At 38.3% G+C, this 18,897-nt stretch overlaps 1 protein-coding gene across 1 annotated transcript in view; it reads right to left on the bottom strand.

The window, feature by feature from the left end:
• Window positions 1–18,897, bottom strand: part of MRPL3 (mitochondrial ribosomal protein L3) — a 56,595-nt gene that overhangs the window by 21,803 nt on the left and 15,895 nt on the right. The window contains exons 6-7 of the mRNA XM_045007171.1: window positions 17,091–17,151; window positions 1,883–1,991 (exon numbers count right to left, since the gene is read on the bottom strand). Of these exons, the coding sequence (XP_044863106.1) occupies window positions 1,883–1,991; window positions 17,091–17,151 (170 nt within the window). The remainder of the gene's footprint in view (window positions 1–1,882; window positions 1,992–17,090; window positions 17,152–18,897) is intronic.

Raw genomic sequence — 18,897 nt, 5'->3', positions numbered from 1 at the left:
CAAGACCCTACAGCAGCCTAGGATCAGGAGGGTACAAAAATGGCTTAAAGTCCCTTTAGCTCACTTTGCCCTGGTCCAAGTTCTGTTCTATGTCTTCTAGATGTGCAGCAGAGAATCTCACCCTTAGTTTCTTTTTCTTTTAATAGGAAGGTTTGTTTTCAAAATGATGCCACCACAAACCATACCAGCCAGACTCCCTTTTTTATTTGAAAGTTTAGTTGGGCATCTTGGCACAGTATGTATTGTGCACAGAAAAAGGTAGACATAAAGGCAGTAATTTTCACCTTCCTTAAATAGCCTGTGCCAATAGTGATGTCAGAGTACAGTTCTTAGCAGGAAACAGAAGTCAGTTAGGTGACAAGAGATGAAGGTTGTCTCCATTTCCATACCATCATCTAGGATTCTCTGCTGCTTCCTTCCCCTCCCATGTGCATTTCTCTTTTTCTTTAACTTGTGTCAAAGACATGAGCCCAGAGAATCAACTGCAGTAAGGCTAACGAGGGGTGTTCCTGTACTCTAGACTGAAATGAAACCCACAGTAAAAACGGTCCATATGGATAGGCAAATATGATCCAACATCATGGACATTACTTTGCCCTGATCATCTTATCTTCTCCCTTTACTTCTTAGTTTCCTATTCTAGTTCTATTTGTTTCATGAAATTACAAATGGCACAAACCCAGATGAAATTCAAAATACCTACACAAGAGTTACTTCAGGTTTTTTAATGATTAGTACCAGCTGCTAAACAAAGTGTTATATGGCCAGAAAAATCAATTTTTCCAGCATTATACGAAAACAAATGCCAGAAGCAGAGCTTAGCAGCCAATTTGCAGTTGGAATGGAGATCAGTACTAGTTGTTCTTATAGTCTTATGCAGCCTATCTTGTGCAGCATAGTGTCATTTTGTTCCTGAAGTTCTCTCAAATGTCATTAATCATTTCATCCATTCTTCTGGACATTTTTTTAAAAATCACTCCAGGAAATAAAAAAAAGACGATGACATAATCAGGTCTCAGTACAATGGCTTTGTTGGTCCCAGCTCTGGTTCCCCGGCATTCATATAATACAACTGTTTCATATAACACCTAGTTTGGTCCCAATAATGTGCCAACTTCACCGTTCCAAAGTTACTATACTAGATAAATGTAAATTTTACAGTAATTTTACTTAGAAGCTTCTAACTGTAAAGTCCAGACCACCTATCTAGGGAATGGACTTCAAAGAAGCATGTAAAGAAATCAATAGCACACCCTTTATTTTGGCATTGTATGTTATAGTTTGAAAGATTTGTTAAATAAGGACTATACAAGCTAGTTAAGGTCAAGAAGCTAGATGAAATTCCACTGTAAACCCTTCAAGTCATCAAAATACCAGCTGGATCTTTGGAAGATAAAGCAAAATGCCAAAACCCTTCCAATCTAACGTCAAAATGTTTGGCTTGTGACAATGGTTACATAAATGAAATTATAAAGGGATTTCAGATCCCTCTAAGCACAGATTTAAGAGTGGATTTTATTTCTCCCTACATTATGTTTAGTAACATCTATTAGCTACATTAAAAAAAAAATTATAAACTGATATTAACCCTCATGCACCAAGATATAAGCAAACCACTATTGCCCCAGGTTAGAAAGAAACTTCTGTGGACATGTTATTCCATATATTGTCCATTATATATCTGTTTTCACCTTTCTCTGAAGCATCTGGTACTGTCAGACAGGACACTAGCCTAGAAGGATAAATGGTCTGTTCTAGCATGTCTAGATACTGTGAAATGGTTTGTTTTAAACACAGAGCTCTCTCCCCTGCACTAAGTGTTGCTCCAAAGAATGGTGGTGAAGAGTATCTAAAAGGAGATAAATGAAGTTCAACTACTTACAGTGTTGGATATTGCCCCAGGTCTTCTGTGTGTTTTAGTTTGGCCATGGCTGGCCGGCTGGCCTTTAAATCCCCATCTTTTCATGACTCCTTGAAATCCTTTACCAATTCTGAAAATAAACAAAACCAAATTAAATTTGCTTTCAAATAGATTACCAAGCAAATAAAGATTCTGGCAACAGTAACTAGAGGTCTAGTTAGGCTCCTGAGCTTTCACCTTAAGAAAAGCTTGTCAATCAAAACATATTCTAAAGTCTTAATTGATTATATTATATTACTTGCCCTGCTTTTGGGAGTAAGAGGCAGTGGAGGAGAGTCAGCTAGGCAAAAGATTAATTGCCTCAACATACTTCTCTAATCTGAATTATAATTTTACACACCTTGAAGTCCACATTTACACAGAGCTCAAAGATCATGTGGTCAGATTTCAAATGAAGTATCAATGCTTTTTACCAACGAGGAAACTAGAAGAATAGTAAAAGAATTGTTTAACCTGAAATATTTTACCACCCAGAAGGCTGCACCTTTTTAGCCTGAACATATACACGCTACCTTTTGTTCGATCAATAAAAAGGGATCTTAATACAACCTTTAAGTGAAGAGGAGAACTGTGAATGCTGCCTTCCCCCTTTACACAAACACTAACAACTTTTTACATTTCCTCTTATGCTGTGGAATCCAGAGCTAAGACTGAATTCTGTGTTAATGATAAAATTTGTGAATGTCGTGTAGATTTAACATCTAATGTATGGCCAGATGGAGCAATTTAGCTACAGTCTGAATATAATTCACTTTATTCTTAAGTATAAAAATGTTCTGTCTAAAATTTGACTTCTGCATTAAACAGGCAGTTATCTGAAAAGAAAATCATATGCACTAAGTATATTTACTCCTCAGTGTATTCCAGTGATAATTTATATGACCTGAGGATGTCTGCAAGACATAAAGAGGATAATATTTCAATCATATTAATTTGAAAAACAACATTAATAGATGTGCTCATTTAAATTTAGTCATTACAAGTACAGGCATGCACTATTCATAGCCTTCAGGGGGAAAAAAATCCAGCAGCTCACAATATTGTTTGGCAACAATCTACACAGTAACAGATTTTTTATTATTGGTATAAGGATTTGCAAAAATTCACTGTTGAAACATAACTTTAGTAGACAACATAACTTGGCCTAAATTTAGGCACATACTCCACCAAAGTGGGCCTTAAAAAGAGTGATTTTAACAATCTCACCAACCCTCTCTTTCCCCATCACATACAAAGCAGCTACTCTCACAGGGCATGGATCACTTGATAATAACCTGTCTGTTCATTCCCTCTGGGGCACCTGCCATTGGCCACTGTCAGAGGACAGGATACTGGGCTTGATGGACCTTTGGTCTGGCCCAGTATCGCCGTTCTTATGTTCAATTTAACAATACATGATAACATGAAGCAGTACCCCTATTGGTAGTAATTATCAGTAGATTAGCTATAGATTTTTTCTCAATCCTAACACTAGTATGTGTCATGCTGTTATACTTTGTTCAGTAGAAACATTTTCAATAAACATTAAAAGATGGAAGTCAAAGCACATAGGAAATTTCCAGTTTAATTCAGGCAACTAAAAGAAGAATACTTGCTGATGTAGGGGTATTAAAGGTACAGGTTGAACCTCTCTAATCCGGCACTCCCTGGTCCGGCAACATGTGTAGTCCAGCATAGATGCCGACTTTGTGGGTGCTCTGGGGCTAGAGCACCCACAGGGAAAAATTAGTGGGTGTGGAGCATCCACCAGCTCCAAGATCCCACCTCTGCTCCCCTCCCCCGGCACCTCTCGTGCACCAGCGGCCCCGCGCTTACCAACTCCTCCTCCTCCCTCCCAGCACTTTCAGAGCGCCACGAACAGCTGATTTGCGACGTTCAAGCTCCATGGGGAAGTGGGAGGACCTGGGGCCGGCGGCTGGGACCCCAGGCGAGGGACCAGCGTCTGGTACGTGGGGTGGCATTGGGGTCCCCAGGCAGGGGGTTGGCGGCCAGGATCCCAGGCAGCAATGGGGCCCCCGGACGGGGGCAGCCATGCAGGGCGCAAAGCCTGGGGGTGCTGTAGCATCCCCTGGACCTCTACTTCCCACGCCTATGGAAACCTGCTGGCACTCTTCATTGACCTCCTGTGGTCCGGCAAATTCTCTGGTTCTGCACCAGTCAGGTCCCGAGGGTGCCGGACTAGAGAGGTTCAACCTGTATTTAAAAAACCAGAACCCACTTTAAGAACAAAACCAAAAGCCTATAATTCAGTTTTAGTTAAAATAAGAAATGAATCTTGTCAGATGACATGAGGCTGAGTCACCTGTTAAATGATTTGATGTACAAGCCACCTGTATGATATACAATCAGTTTATAGACACACAACTATCTATTGGTAAAAATTGGTGTTATTTTAAGACATTCATATATAGCACTAAGAGTGACATATATTAAGACAAAGGGCTCACATGCCAGACCTACACTTGTCAACTTGTCTGAAAGTTCAGATTAAGTTGCTGCACACATAGGAACAGCCATCCAATCTGAATTTGCTGTAATTTTATAAAATATATGGGGAGCAATGTTTGCAAATCAGAAATAGATTTTATATACATTTTATAGATTTTGCATTATAATAAATATATTACATTTTTGGTAGCGCTACAAACACCGTGCTATAAAATGATAATGAAATTCAAAGATGGCTAAGTTTAATTTAAATAAATGTTCTAAATCAAGCAGCTTTCAGTTAAAAGGTAGCTTGCACAAACCTGTATTTTCCTTTGCCCTTTCTGCTGTATAAAGAAGCCCTGAAAGTGTTGCGTACATATGGTGATGGTGGTATTGGGTTAATATATTTCCTGCATTTTTTTTTATTTTACAAATATCAGGACAATCAAGTCTTATTCTCCCAGTTTTTGCTGGAAGATTAAGACCACAAGAGAACCGGAGAGCCCGCTTATCACTTAGTTTAACAGGTAGAATGTTGAAGCTTCCACAAAGAGATCCTTTCTCTCAACTTTTTTCCAAGAGTGGGTTATTTGTTTAGAGCCAATTGTATGCCCAGCACTGTGCAGTACACTCAAAAGGAGCATTTCTTGCCTGTGATGGTTTCTAATGTAAAAGATTTACATCTATCCTAAAAAAGTGAATAATAAAATATAGACAAGAAAATTTAACAGTGATTAAAATTCCCTTTCCCAACTTGTTTGCTCAATTTTCTCATTTGTTACCTGTGATGTCATAATCCTACTAGTTCAATTGTCCAGAGGCTTCTAAGAGAAAACACGTAGATAAAAAACTTTCAGGTCTTGTATTTTTTATACACATGGTTTGGATGTGGGGAACTTCTGCTTACTTTCTTGTTTATAAAAATATCAGAGCATTAAAACTAGAGAGAAAACTACTTATTACTGCAAACATTCATAGTTTAAAATATCTGTATTTTTCCCCTTTGGATTGCTCTGTCTGAAGCACTTGAATCCAACAGTCAACTGAAGACTGTGGCTCAGTTTGATGAACATTTGAATCTTGATTTACTCATCTGCATGTCAATATCCAGAATATTCTTTCAGTTCACTGCCATGTTATAACAGTGCTGGCATTTGAGCACTGGAAACAAATTGAATGGTTTAGCGATGCACACTGATGTCAAATTAATTTGTATAATAATTCCACAAATCATAAAACTAGTCACAAACATGGAAAATGTCTTGAAAATCACAAAGCTTACATCATATACCATATATCGGAGAATTTTTTTAAGTTTACCACAGCAAGTTTCCATCTTAATTTACTATTGCAAGCAAAGCTAACTTCAGTATATATTTTTTAATATTTTTATTAGCTTGAATATCTCAGTTTATCTTTGGTCTGCAGCAATGTCAGAAGAATATCTGTGACTTTGTAACTTAAAAAAACAGAAGTGGGAATACTTGACTCACATGTATGTTCTGTAGAAATTCTATTCATTATCTAGTATTGGCAGTGTTTAAGTAGGCCACTTCTGGCATCTCTAGCAGGAAGATGGACCTAGTAAATATCCAAACCCCAAAGCAACTTGGAGTCATGGTAAGTGAACAGTAACCACACAGAGAGATTGGGAGATAATTCTTCAGCAGCAGAAATGCATTAATAAAAACCAAAATTCAACATCTGAAGAAACCAGTATCAAAGAAAATGGTCCTGTCAACTTTAATCAAGCAACATAATCCCATGCGTCATGAAACTGAACATTCACCTCAAATATTTCATCCAGAAAGCCAATTGTTTAGACACAAACTATCTACTCTGCTGTAAATTGTACTTTCAAAAAGTAAAAATCAAAAAGCAATTTCACCAAGTGTATATATTTAAGGAGCAGCACTCCAGGAATAATCATTTACTCCAGTATGTACTAGAAGACTTGTTTTCAGCAAGTGCTGCTTGTACTATGGGATAATGTTTCCCATGTTTAATAATTTATGCAATGCAGTAGCATACTGGACTCACCTACTTTCTGCTTTCAGTTGTAATCCAATGGTTTCCCTCTGCATATATATTAGTTTGAACAAATGCTCAAATTTTGCAGGACTGGGTCTTTAATGAATTTACAGGAAACATAGACAGACTAAAGAATAGTGCTCTGATTAATCTTAAATTTCCAGTGTATTGAACTGGAATATGAAAATATTCTCTATTCATGGAGGTCTGAAAAATCCTTCTCTTACACTGGCTAATGTATAGGAAATTCTTCTAGTTTCACAATGGAGGCAATGTATGTGTTTAGTGCTTTGAAGTCTACCGTAGCTCTTCCATCAGATCTTTTTGCACTGTGAAGAATGGAATTGAATTGCTTTACCAGAGCAACTTGCCCTATAGCCTTTCTGGACATAATATTTTGATTTGCAAATTGCCTGTAATAATTTTTATACAGAAGAAAAAGTTGCCTTTCATCTTGAAGTAAGTTTAAGCACTAATAATTTATTCTGCCAATTTACATGGCAGAAAAAGAACATTACACAGAGCAATGAATATTTTTTTCCCAGTCTCATTCATTTTCTTATGCTACGTTTGTATTACAGGTTTAACTGTCCATTTCCGTTTTAAAAATACAGAACAATTTAGATTTAGTATTATTTAAGGTAAGGGACTATTACAATTGGTTTAAGTCAAACTTAGTACAAAAGGACCTGTATAGGTACATCCATGCTCGTGGGGCCAATACACTTTGATCCTTTCTAGCAACATGAGACTGTTCTAATCTGAGCCCTTCTTGAACAGAGACTGCAATCTATACTTCTCTGCTATGCACAAAAATGGTTTTTCATGAAACTCTATATTTATTTTTGTCACTTAAGAAGGATTTAACCTATGGCCTGACCTTACAAGGTGCACAGTGATTTGAAAGTAATGTGAGCTGAGGGTACTCAGCATCTCAAGATCAGGTCCCATACTAGTAACTCAAGGAAAAGAAAAAAAAATACTACAGCGATTAGAAAATTAGTAGGCTTTTAAGAGACATTCTTACTGATACTTTTAACGAGATTAGTTACCCGGTTTTACATGTACTATATTCTAGTGAATGGAAGGGTCCTATACCCTAGACCAGGGGTGGGCAAACTATGGCCCGCAGGCCACATCCGGCCCATGGGACCGTCCTGCCCGGCCCCCAAGCTCCTGGCCCGGGAGGCTCGCCCCCATCCCCTCCCTTGCTGTTCCGCATCCCCCGCAGCCTCAGCTCACTCGCTCCACCGCCGGCGTCATGCTCTGGGCAGCGGGGCTGTGAGCTCCTGGGGCAGTGCAGCTGCAGAGCCCGGCCTGACCCAGTGCTCTGTGGTGGCAGCGGCAGCGTGGCCTGGCTCCAGCCGGGCAGCACGGCTGTAGCGCCGCCAGCCACCAGTGCTCCAGGCAGCACAGTAAGGGGGCAGGGAGTGGGAGGGGGGGTTGGATAGAGGGCAGGGGAGTTCGGGGGGGGTTGGGGAGGGTTGAATGGGGGCAGGAGTCCCGGGGAGCAGTCAGGGGATAGGGAGAAGGGGTGGTTGGATGGGGAAGGGGTTCCGGGGGGACGAATCAGGTTAAATGTATCATATCTGACATGATATATTTAGAAAATATATATCTGAAAGTAAACTCACTAGTGTGAAAAATAGCCAAAATATTATTTTACAAAGATTCTGATATGTTAAAGACAAAATGCCTAGGATATAAATAATTTCCTAAGATATTTCCCATCACCATCACAAAATATAACCATTAAGTGCCTCCCATTCTGAAGAATGTGGTATTGGCTATCATTTCATACAGTACTAGTATAAATGGAGTTGCTAGAGAACATTCCTTTTATAAAATCCAATATACATCACTTCACTCCTTTTCTATGGAATGAATTGACTACAACATGTTATTTTCTTCAACATAACCTTTCCACACCAAAAGCTACTATTTGAAAACATGCTTACCCAAATCCCATAAAATAGTCCTAGACAGCAAGAAGCATTCATTTGGGTTCAAAGCAAGGACTAATGTGGAGGTTAAATGAAATGAAAATAACAATAAGTAGAATTTAAAATAGAGTGTATACAGACAGTTCTCTTGGTCTTTCCTGAGGGAAAGCAGCTGTTCAAGTCAACCATATAATGCTGTGTAATACCTCATTTTTCAGTTTTAATTTACGCAAAATGTCAGCATGTAATGAGATGATTTATTTAAAATAAAGAATCCTATTTAAAACTACCACTTAGCTTGTGGCAAATATGTCATACCTAACAGATCTGAAATAATGCTTACTGTGTCATTTTGGGGATAAAACATTATTTTAATGTTGTAACGAAACAAAAATCTCAGTTGTTTAGTCAAATATTTTAGAAACGCACAATGTATTTTTAGGCTTGAGTAACACTTACCTTAAGAAAACCAAAACATGGTGTTAAGATATACCGGTGAGTCTAGACTCTTATTTTGCTACCAAGTATTTCAAAAAAACAAGAACGCTGGTTTTTGTTTTGTTTTTTTGGTAAGTGCCAAAATCCCTGGTGTGTCAATGGTCATGCCTTTCCAAATACTCATTAAATGGCAGTAGCAGCAAAGTATAATAGAGCACAGCATGTGTCCAAATGGTAATAAGAGAGCACCTTTTCTGGACCGTTTGTGTCAAAGCATGTTGGGATTAAACAATACCATGCTTCAGGCCAGAAACATTCTGCAGGTTACAGCGGACATAAAAGTTATCATGAAATAAAACCTTTACACTTTTCTTGCACATAAAAAGAGGTTCAAAACTGAAATGTGATGCTCAAAACAGAAGTTATGTTTTTCCCTCAATTAAGTGTGTGTGTTCTCTTTCCAAGGCACTTTCATAAGTGCTACTGAATTCTGGTTCCCAGTTCCACTGAAATCTATTATGAAAAAGAATTTTTAAACTATACCATAAACTTTATGCGGGATTAAACACAGATATGATCACATTCAAAAATACAAGCGACTACCAATTGACAATAATCACTGATTTTGTAAAATAGAGCATTTTACCACATTAAACAACCAAGACAACAAAGAAAAGGGAAAATACTCACATACAAAAGCACCCGAGCATCTGACTTTACGACACCAGCAAGACACGTAACAAAAAGTGTCACTACAGAAAGATCACCTATCAACTTCAACTCCTATTTTCATCTCCAAAATGCCCTTCTATGGTAATGTGCCTTTATTAGGCCTACCTCTGCTTTCATTTAGCAATATAAACGTCCAGTGTTAAATCAGATTTAAAATAAAAAAAGCATTCTTTGAAAAACAAAACATTAGAAAGCAAAAAAAAAAACACTCCCACAATCACAAGTTATTCTGTTTTTCTTCTGAATCAAAGTATACCTAAATGTTACATGTCTTGGTCATTTAAACCTATCTAAAATGAAATGCAAGAAACTAATGAAATATAAGATTCACTTTTTTAGCCGTTTCCTCAAAAAAGCAACAACTCTTTCTGCTGTCAAAGTTAAGAGAAAAAATGAATAATGGCAAATTTGTTTTTCTTTAAAAACCAACCTCTGTAAAACTAATATTTTTAAAACATGTTACCCACCTCATCTCATATACATGATGAATTTGGAATTAGGTTTTTGAAGGAAAACAATTCTCTATTCACTGAAGTAACTAGCAAACTTCTAACAGCATTTCCAGCAGTTTTGAAAGTTACAAATGAGTTCAGACTATATATTACCTCATGGATCAGATCTCCCTGAAATAGTGCAGAGCCAAGTGCAAAGCTTTTTGATTGCTTTTTATTATTTTTCTTCTTGACTAAGATGGAAAGTGAGATTGCATCCTTGCAATAAATGCTTTTCAGGGTAACTCCAAAACAAAGAGCTTTTTAGGAAAAGAAAAATAAGGTTTTTCAAGAACTGTTAGACCTCAAAGTGCACTAAACTAGGAATTTTAACATACTGAATTTTCAATATCTTCCCACAAGGGCTTATTTTTTAGTTTAACTTTGTCAGGGATGAGAGTGTGTTAGATTCACTGTAATACTGCATACAACTCATTCTGTTTGAGATTAAATTTAAAGAATTATATTCCACAATGTTCTTTAAAAATCTAGGTGAAAGGAACCCATTTCTCTAAAAGAAATCTATAACATTATACATAGTAGCAGCACTATGGTTATACATCTAATTCAGAGACCCTGAATTCTGGTACTTCAATTATGGTGTATTTTGCTGTAATCTGGAAGAATGCATTATGGTAAGAATGCTAATGGCTTTCCACCAGCTTTAAAATACAATTGTATCTGCCACAACTGCACTATACTTAGGAAATATTTCTTTAATATTGGATTTAAGACTCTAGAGCCCTTTAAAGTGTTGTGCATGAAGCTCTGTGAACATAAAAATACATTTTTAAAAACAAGTTTACATGACCCATTTATTGGCAAAGCTAGTGAATTCTAAGGAATTATTGGCTTTAGGTTTATAATGGCATTAGCTGGATGAGAGTCAAATGCTGCAAAAATAGCCAAGGACAACTGCCACTGTCATTTTTCATCACTTTCAATTCACATAAACTATCAAAATACTCAAAATGTATGAAATTACCTTTTGTGCCTCTTTGAACTTTGGTAATGTAGGAACAAGCTCCAAGAAGGATTGAGGATCTAAAACCTATGGGTTTTCTTAAATTATAAAAGAAGAGTGAAAAATACTGTGTAGAAAAGAAGTCATAATAAAGAACAAAATGGATGGAATATATACAGAGTGTGTGGGGAAGATGGGAGCTGAGCATGAGAGAACAGATGTCCCAGTCACAGGAATAACAGCAAACAACACAGTTCAACAGCCAAGGTTGGTTCCCCAAAAAGCAGAGTAGACTCAGCAACGCCATTCATTATGTTACTGAGAAGGGAAGTATGCCATTCCATCCCCTTACACCAGGGATGGGCAAACTTTTTGGCCCAAGGGTCACACTGGGGTTGCAAAACTGTATGAAGGGCCAGGTAGGGAAGGCTGTGCCTCCCCAAACAGCCCTCTCCCACTTCCCACCCCTGGACTGCCCCCCTCAGAACCTCCAACCCATCCAACCCCCTCTGCTCCTTGTCCCCTAACCACCCCCAAAATATTGGTCAACATGACAGACAGTGGTCTCTGCTCACTAACAGGTGGTGTCGTATTGTTAAAGCTAATCCACACAAAACTGGAAGTGGGCCTAGCCATTTCACAGTTATAAATCCCAAAGAACCATGTTTGATGTAATTGGGTTCTGACAGACGTCTGACCTAGTTAAAGCAAACTAAAGTTTTCTATTAGTTAAAGCTATCTACTACTATATAGCTCAATGCATTCTGTCTAAACAGCTAGTGGCAGCCCTAAACACTGTGGGCATTTTTCAAGGAATCTCCTTGCCCCCAACAGCTCAAAGGTTTCTGGGATATTTTATACCATCGCTCACTGAGCACTGCACTTATGAATGGCTGTTCAGGCAGCTGCATCCATTAAAAAAGCTTAGAATGAAACCAAAAAGATGGGAACATAAGTGTTTTGGAGGCAACGTTGGACAAAACTGAATGGAAGCAAGTAAAGAGCACAAAGGGGAAACTGAATGTATTCAAAGATAATTTAATGTTTGCCAAGGGGTCATGAGGCAATCTAATGCTAAATATAGAATTACAGAAAAGAGGCCAATGTACATTAGCAAAACACACACAAAAAAGTAGAGGTAGAAAGAGGTACATGAAGAAATTTATAACACATCAGATACAGAGGAGCACTGGAAAGATTACAGAATCACACAGAGCAAAACATGATAAGAAACCCTAAGGTTAATGATGAGAGTTAAGAATTTGAGAGTAATTTCTATATTAAGAGCTGCATAGATAGGTTATATGGAACAGACTGCCAAAAGCAGCATTAGGAATAACTAATGTATCCGACGAAGTGGGCATTCACCCACGAAGGCTCATGCTGCAAAACGTCTGTTAGTCTATAAGGTGCCACAGGATTCTTTGCTGCTAATGTAGATATCTGGTTTTAAAAATTATCTGGCAAATAACTGGAGGGAAAGGATATTCTAGATTACAACTTGTAACTCAAAAGATGGGGTGGATCAGCCACACAGACTGAAAGAGGCCAGGAAACCAGTTCTATATTTAGTTTCCAAATAATTCTAAATAGCCTCTAGCAAGATATATTGGTAAATTATATATGATCTTTAACTTGCTCACACCTCCACAAGGAAACTTTTCCTATATCCTGATTTTTAAAAAAATACTGCTGACATCTATTTCATAAAACACCTTACCGTATATACTCGTTCATAAGCTAAATTTTTTTTTTAATAAAAAAGGAAAACCCCAGAGACGGGAGTCGGTTTATGAATGGGTATAGAGAGGGAGAGGTGGGACACAGCCCTTCCCCCAAACAGAGGGAGCAAGGAGAGGCAGCACATCCAGTAGAACCAGAAGGGAAGAGGCAGGGCCAGAGTCTCTCTGCTTCTGGCCCCGCTACTCTCCCCCCAGCCTCCAAAGCAGCTGCAGCTCTGGGGCTGGCAGGCTGCAGCCATGCCGCTCAGCCCCACCCCCGAGAGCAGGCTGTGGCCATGCCGCCCGGGCGCCGGAGCACGCTGTGGCTGTGCCACCCAGCCCAGCCTGCTGGAACACGCTGTGGCTGCGCCACCCGGTCTGGCCCGCCAGAGCGAGCTGCGGCCGCGCTGCCCAGCCTGCCAGAGCAGCTCCAGCCAGGTCAGAGACCTCCTTCCCTGGCCCTCCCCAGATAAGAAGGGATGGGATGGGGAGAGTGTGGGGCTCCCAGGCTAGGGGTGGGGTCATGTGGGGTGTTGTCAGGGGTTACTCCTCTGACTCCCAGCTTCTCTCCCACAAAAAAATTCCCCACCAGTTGCTGTCCCAGCCCATCAGGGTAAGCAGCTGGCACGCCGGGGTGTTACCTCCGTGCCTGCGGACGCTCGAGATAAACAAACCATCTTGGACAACAAGTGGCTTATCCTGATGGCCCGGGAGCTGACCCCTGAATTATAGGGTCGGCTTATGAACGGGTTATAAAAAATTTCCATTTTTACTTATGCAAGAGGGAGGGGGGAAGGGAGAGGGATCGGCTTATAAACGAACCGGCTTATGATCGAGTATATGCGGCAATTATTAGATAGCACCTTTGTTGTACCTGGAAATGTACAGACATAGTTCTTGCCCCAGGAACCTTCCTAGCTAGACATTTAGGATGGCCCTTTAGCTTCTGAGAAATTATTTTTAATTTATTAAAAAAAAAAAAAGCACTCAGGGGCTTTTTTTTGAAGTGTTTTAAAAACAACCACCACCTATGTTCAATTAATGTACTAATGATACAGTGCTTTGCTTTGCAAACAAACTGATTTGTTAATAGGACTAGTCTTCCAAGACAGATAGAAAGTTGATTTTAATATGCTGCCACGTCCCACAAACATAACAGAAGCAAGGATTTACTTTCCTATTTCTACCAAAAAAATTGATTCTGATTGATACCTCACCTACTGTGGTCTGAAAGACTGGACATTCTAAGAGATTTTTCTTCATATATTGTCTAAGATTGATATGGTTTCTGGATGTTATAGGTATTGAACTTTTTTTTAAAAAACATATCCAAGACCTTCGTTTCCAAAGCTGGTATCTACCCCCACATACACACGGTCCATCCCAGAACATTACACTTTTCTGGGTTTTTTTCCCCCTAACAAACAAAAATAAAGACTTGTTTACACAGGGAAATTGACTGGCATAGCTATAATGGAATAAGATATTCTGGTATAGCTATGCAAGAATAATTCCCCATGCGGGCATTATTCCCAAATGAAGTTACTTTTTCAGAGTAGAATAACTCTGCACAGGGAGTTATTCTAATATAGCTATAGCTTATTCCACTACAGCTATTCCAGTCCATTTCCCCATGTAGACACCCCATAATACTTTGTATTTTCAAAGCACTGAACAAAATATTAGCCAATTAAATCTCTCAACACTCTTATGGAAGCAGTTAGGGATTTCCAGTTCACAAAAGGGGAAACAGGAGTAGAGACAGGGCCTGCTTGGTAGTACATCATGACACAAATGCACTTTATTGAAATAAGGAGATTTGGGATTCCAATTGTCTAGACCAGTGGATATTATGCAGGTCTCAGAAAGGATAAAACTGATTTTTGGTGGCAGGATGCACCCTCTATCATTTGAACCATAAACTAGTATTCATAGTGGTGTGAGAAGAAACCATTCCTCCCACCCTACAAGGGAAGGTATAGCGATGCTTGTTAGCAGAGAAGAAAGGCTGGGATATGGAAAAAAATGTAACGGACTACATACTGTAGGTGTCTGGCAGCCCTGTTCCTCCCACACACCACATGTCTATTCAAAATGCTGCTGCTGGGGTCATTTCCTGACCTGCCATTCTGACCACATTAACCCTCTCTCTTTGCATCCCTCCACTGGCTCTCCCTCCTCCACCAAATCAATCACAAGTTCTTTGTCTTTGCATTAGAGGCCCTTGACTCTTTATCCCCATCCTCTGTATCAGATATATTAAGTTACTGAACACTATCTTCACTCTGATAGTGATGGCAGCCTTGATTGCCCGCTTATGGGCTTCTTTCTCCAGTACCTCTGAATTTTCTCCCATCTGTTTCAAATGCATAGGAAAAACTCCCCATCAATTACAGTAAACCTCCACCTTATCCTCTACAAAACCTACCTCTCTGCCCTGATGCTGACAAATTATTCAGGTCTGACATTGGCTAGGAAAGTGCCTAAACATCCTTCTAGCCCACCAGTCAGTGTGTCTGTTTCATCCAATTGTTATATCCCATCGGTCACGTCAATTGTGAGCACTCTCAGGCAGAAACTATTGTCTTTGTTACATATCTGTATAGTGCCTACCACAACAGGCTCCCATTCCATAATTGAGATTCCTAGAAAATAATGTAGTACAAATAAAATATCTTCCTAAATAGCACTTCACCTGCTCCTCATATAATATGGTAATATCAGAGCACTTATGCTGAATGGTATGCTTTGGCACACACTCTAGCAGCATGGCGATATGGAAGAAAAGTGCTAAAATCAACAAAAATAAGTGTTAAAAATAGTCATTTGTTCCAACTAAAATAGCCCTCCTTCATGTTTATGTATGACGAAACGACATCTACATTTATTTAATAAAAACATTTATTTAATAAAATAATAAAATTTATTTAAGAATGGTGAAATCAGTAAAAATCAATTGTGATTAACAATGCAATTCACCTGTGTATTTCAGTAACTAGAAAATGGCCATGATAAGCCAAATTTTCACCACTTTTTTTACTTCACTAACTCCTTGAAGTTTCTCACGAATGCTTTGCTGCCAAAAAGAAGTTATTTAACATTGGAGTTTTTGGTGGTTTTTTTTAAAATATAGGGAAGTCTGGCAAGAAGTTTGTGAGAAACTTGGGGGGGGTGAGGAGGGGGAAATCGAACCGATTGTAATTATTTGAAACAAAAAAATACGTGAAGTAAAACCACTAAATTTAGCTTAGTTTATTTGTTTTTTCTCGACAAGGAGTGGTTCCTTTTATTATTATTTTTTGAAATCCTGGATTTGGGACTCTTTGGTTCTATAGAACAATTCATGCCAAATTTTACTATCCTACAATTGCTATGGAGGAGAGTATTAAGAACGTCTGCAACTGAACCAGGACACAAGAAACACTGTCACCTCGTAGGGCTTGTCTACACTACCTGCCAGATTGGCGGGCAGGGATCAATCCAGCGCCACCCCCATCGACTCCAGTACTCCACCAGAATCGCAAGTGGAGTCGACGGGAGAGCGTCAGCTGTCAACTTACCGCAGTGAAGACAGCGTGGTAAATAGATCTAAGTATGTCAACTTCAGCTACGCTATTCACATAGCTGAAGATGCATATCTTAGCTCGACCCCGCACACTAGAGTAGACAAACCTATATTAAAGGTTTACATTGGTACTCCTCTACCCCAATATAACGCAACCTGATATAACACAAATTTGGATATAACATGGTAAAGCAGCGCTCCGGGAGGGGGGGGGGGTGCTCCACACTCCGGCAGATCAAAGCAAGTTGGATATAACGTGGTTTCACCTATAACACAGTAACATTCTTTGGCTCCCGAGGACAGCGTTATTACTTCTCTCACGCCTCCTCTCTCTTGCAATGTTTTTGTAAGACTCCTCTTCTGCCTTTCCCAACTTGAAACAACTTCCTACCTAAAGTGTTTTTCCCATTCATAAACTTTCATTCACATCTTTTTCCTTATCAAGTTACTCCTCAGAAGATAGCAGCAGCCTTTAGTCATACAACAAGATCCTCTGGCCTCACTTTATACTGATGTTGACCGTAAGAATTAGAAATTCTGCATGGGAATTTGGCAAGTGTTGTGAAACACTGCAAACAATTTAAATTCAGCCTAACTCATACCCACAACTATCCTTGATCCAAACTTACACCAGAATGCCAACCATCTTTAACAGAGAGACACACACACTCATTACACTGTACCATATTAACGAATGCATCCCCTACACAACCACAGATTATTCTACAACGTATGTGTTTTTTTCAATCTACCTTTGCCAACAATTAATGTTAGGACAAAAGAGAAAAGAAAAGTAAATGATAAATATCTAATGAATACAATATATTATAAAAAAAAAAAAGTTAAGAACCTACGTTTTGGCAGTGACATCCACAAACTGCCCTGGACGGAAGTGAGCTGCATACAGAGGCGTACCTTAAAAAGGAGGGAAAAATATACCATTCAATTAAGTGCTGAAACTTGAACCATTATCTTGTCAGCATCCACAGTTGTTAAAAATAATTTTAAAAAGGAAATATTTTTATTTAAATCCTGATTCTTTAAAAATTGTTTTTTAAAAATGTATGTATAATTACTACTTTATATTCATCCCATTGTATAGTATTAAATTGCTAAATTGGTTGTTTTGTACTTGTTTCTTCAGTCTCCCAATTATTAATACAATTTCAGATTTTACAGAGATTTTTACAACTAAAAAGTTTCACACTTAAGATGCTCATCTACACTGAAAAAGGCAAATAAAGGGCCCTTAACATCTTTATTGAGAGACTAAAATAAGCTCAAAACACAAAATGGACATGCAAATACCCTGTGCTATGTTTGTAGCAGTTACATTTTCAAATCCCTTTTGAGCCTGGTTTTTTGCTCTTATTTTTGAAAATTTTGGGCTGTGTGTATTAAAAAAGTTCTAAATAACTCTGTTAATGTATTATACAACTAAATGATTTTTCAGTGTTAACAATTAAGCAATTTATTTTGATGTGACGAAGATTGACACTAAGAAAAAAGTTTAATAAAAGTATAATTTTAAGCCCCTTGTTCTGCAAACACAATGCATGTGTTTAAAATTAAATTCATGACTAGTCCTATTAAAGAAAATGGGACTATTCATGCAAGTAAAATTACTTATCTGCTTAACTGCTTGCAGCATCAGGGCATTAGTTTTCAATATTTTGTTTTTTGCTTATAGCAGTCCTGTAAAATTAAAAAACAACATACCCTAATAGTGGCATTTTAAAAAAAGCTTTGATAATTTAGCTCTTTATAAATTTTAATCTAAATTTGCAATACCAAATTCTCAGATTAGTTTTACAAATCCTCAACTTGATTTAAATCAATTTAAAAACAAAAATCAAGTAATTTAAATCACTCCACTCTATCAATGTCAGATTTGTCAGTTAATGCAGATTGTGGTGATGTGACCCTCTACTAAATCACCAGGCAGAAAAATATTGACATCTAGTATAAATAATGAAGTATGTATAAGTGTACTAGTCCCAAGAAAATGAGAGACAGACAGCCCAGGGCAAACAATTGAGATGAGAGGAAAGATGGAGGATGCTGTAGTAATGCTTGTAGTACATATTTAGGACTTTAAATGCTCCCAACTTTCAGCCTTTGCTTCAATTATCAGATCACACTTTCTCCGAATGCCATACTGGATACTACTACTGAGCAGCCACACTAAAGTCTAAGATCTGTTTGTAGACTCTCTACTGACTACCAAAGAAGTCATATTTTAAATAGACCATTAGGACCCTGTTTTAATACAACTAATGATTAAGAAATTAATAAAATGCTTGAAGCAAAATTATGTTGGCAACAGCATGTAATATAAACAACCCAAATTCACATATATATCCTGAAAAATTTTAAAAACAATTTTTATGAAGGTTAAAAGTCCAAATCTTCTGGTTAAAAGACAAAATTCTCAATGGAAACCAATCCTCCATTTTGCTGAATCCTTTCTGCCTCAAATAGTCTGAAACAATGGCATTTCAAGAGGCATCTAATTCGTCTCAACCAGGGAAGCACAGAGAAGACTGAAACCTCTTCAACAGCAACTTTTCCAACCTCCTGCAAAACATCACTTATGGTGTCCTTATAAAAGTGACAAAGTCTTTTCGGGAAATGTAGTCACATTCATTTCTAACACTCATT

Source organism: Mauremys mutica, chromosome 2 (assembly GCF_020497125.1).
Source record: "Mauremys mutica isolate MM-2020 ecotype Southern chromosome 2, ASM2049712v1, whole genome shotgun sequence".
NCBI lineage: Eukaryota > Metazoa > Chordata > Testudines > Geoemydidae > Mauremys > Mauremys mutica.
This window is presented reverse-complemented; position numbering and strand designations above follow the sequence as displayed.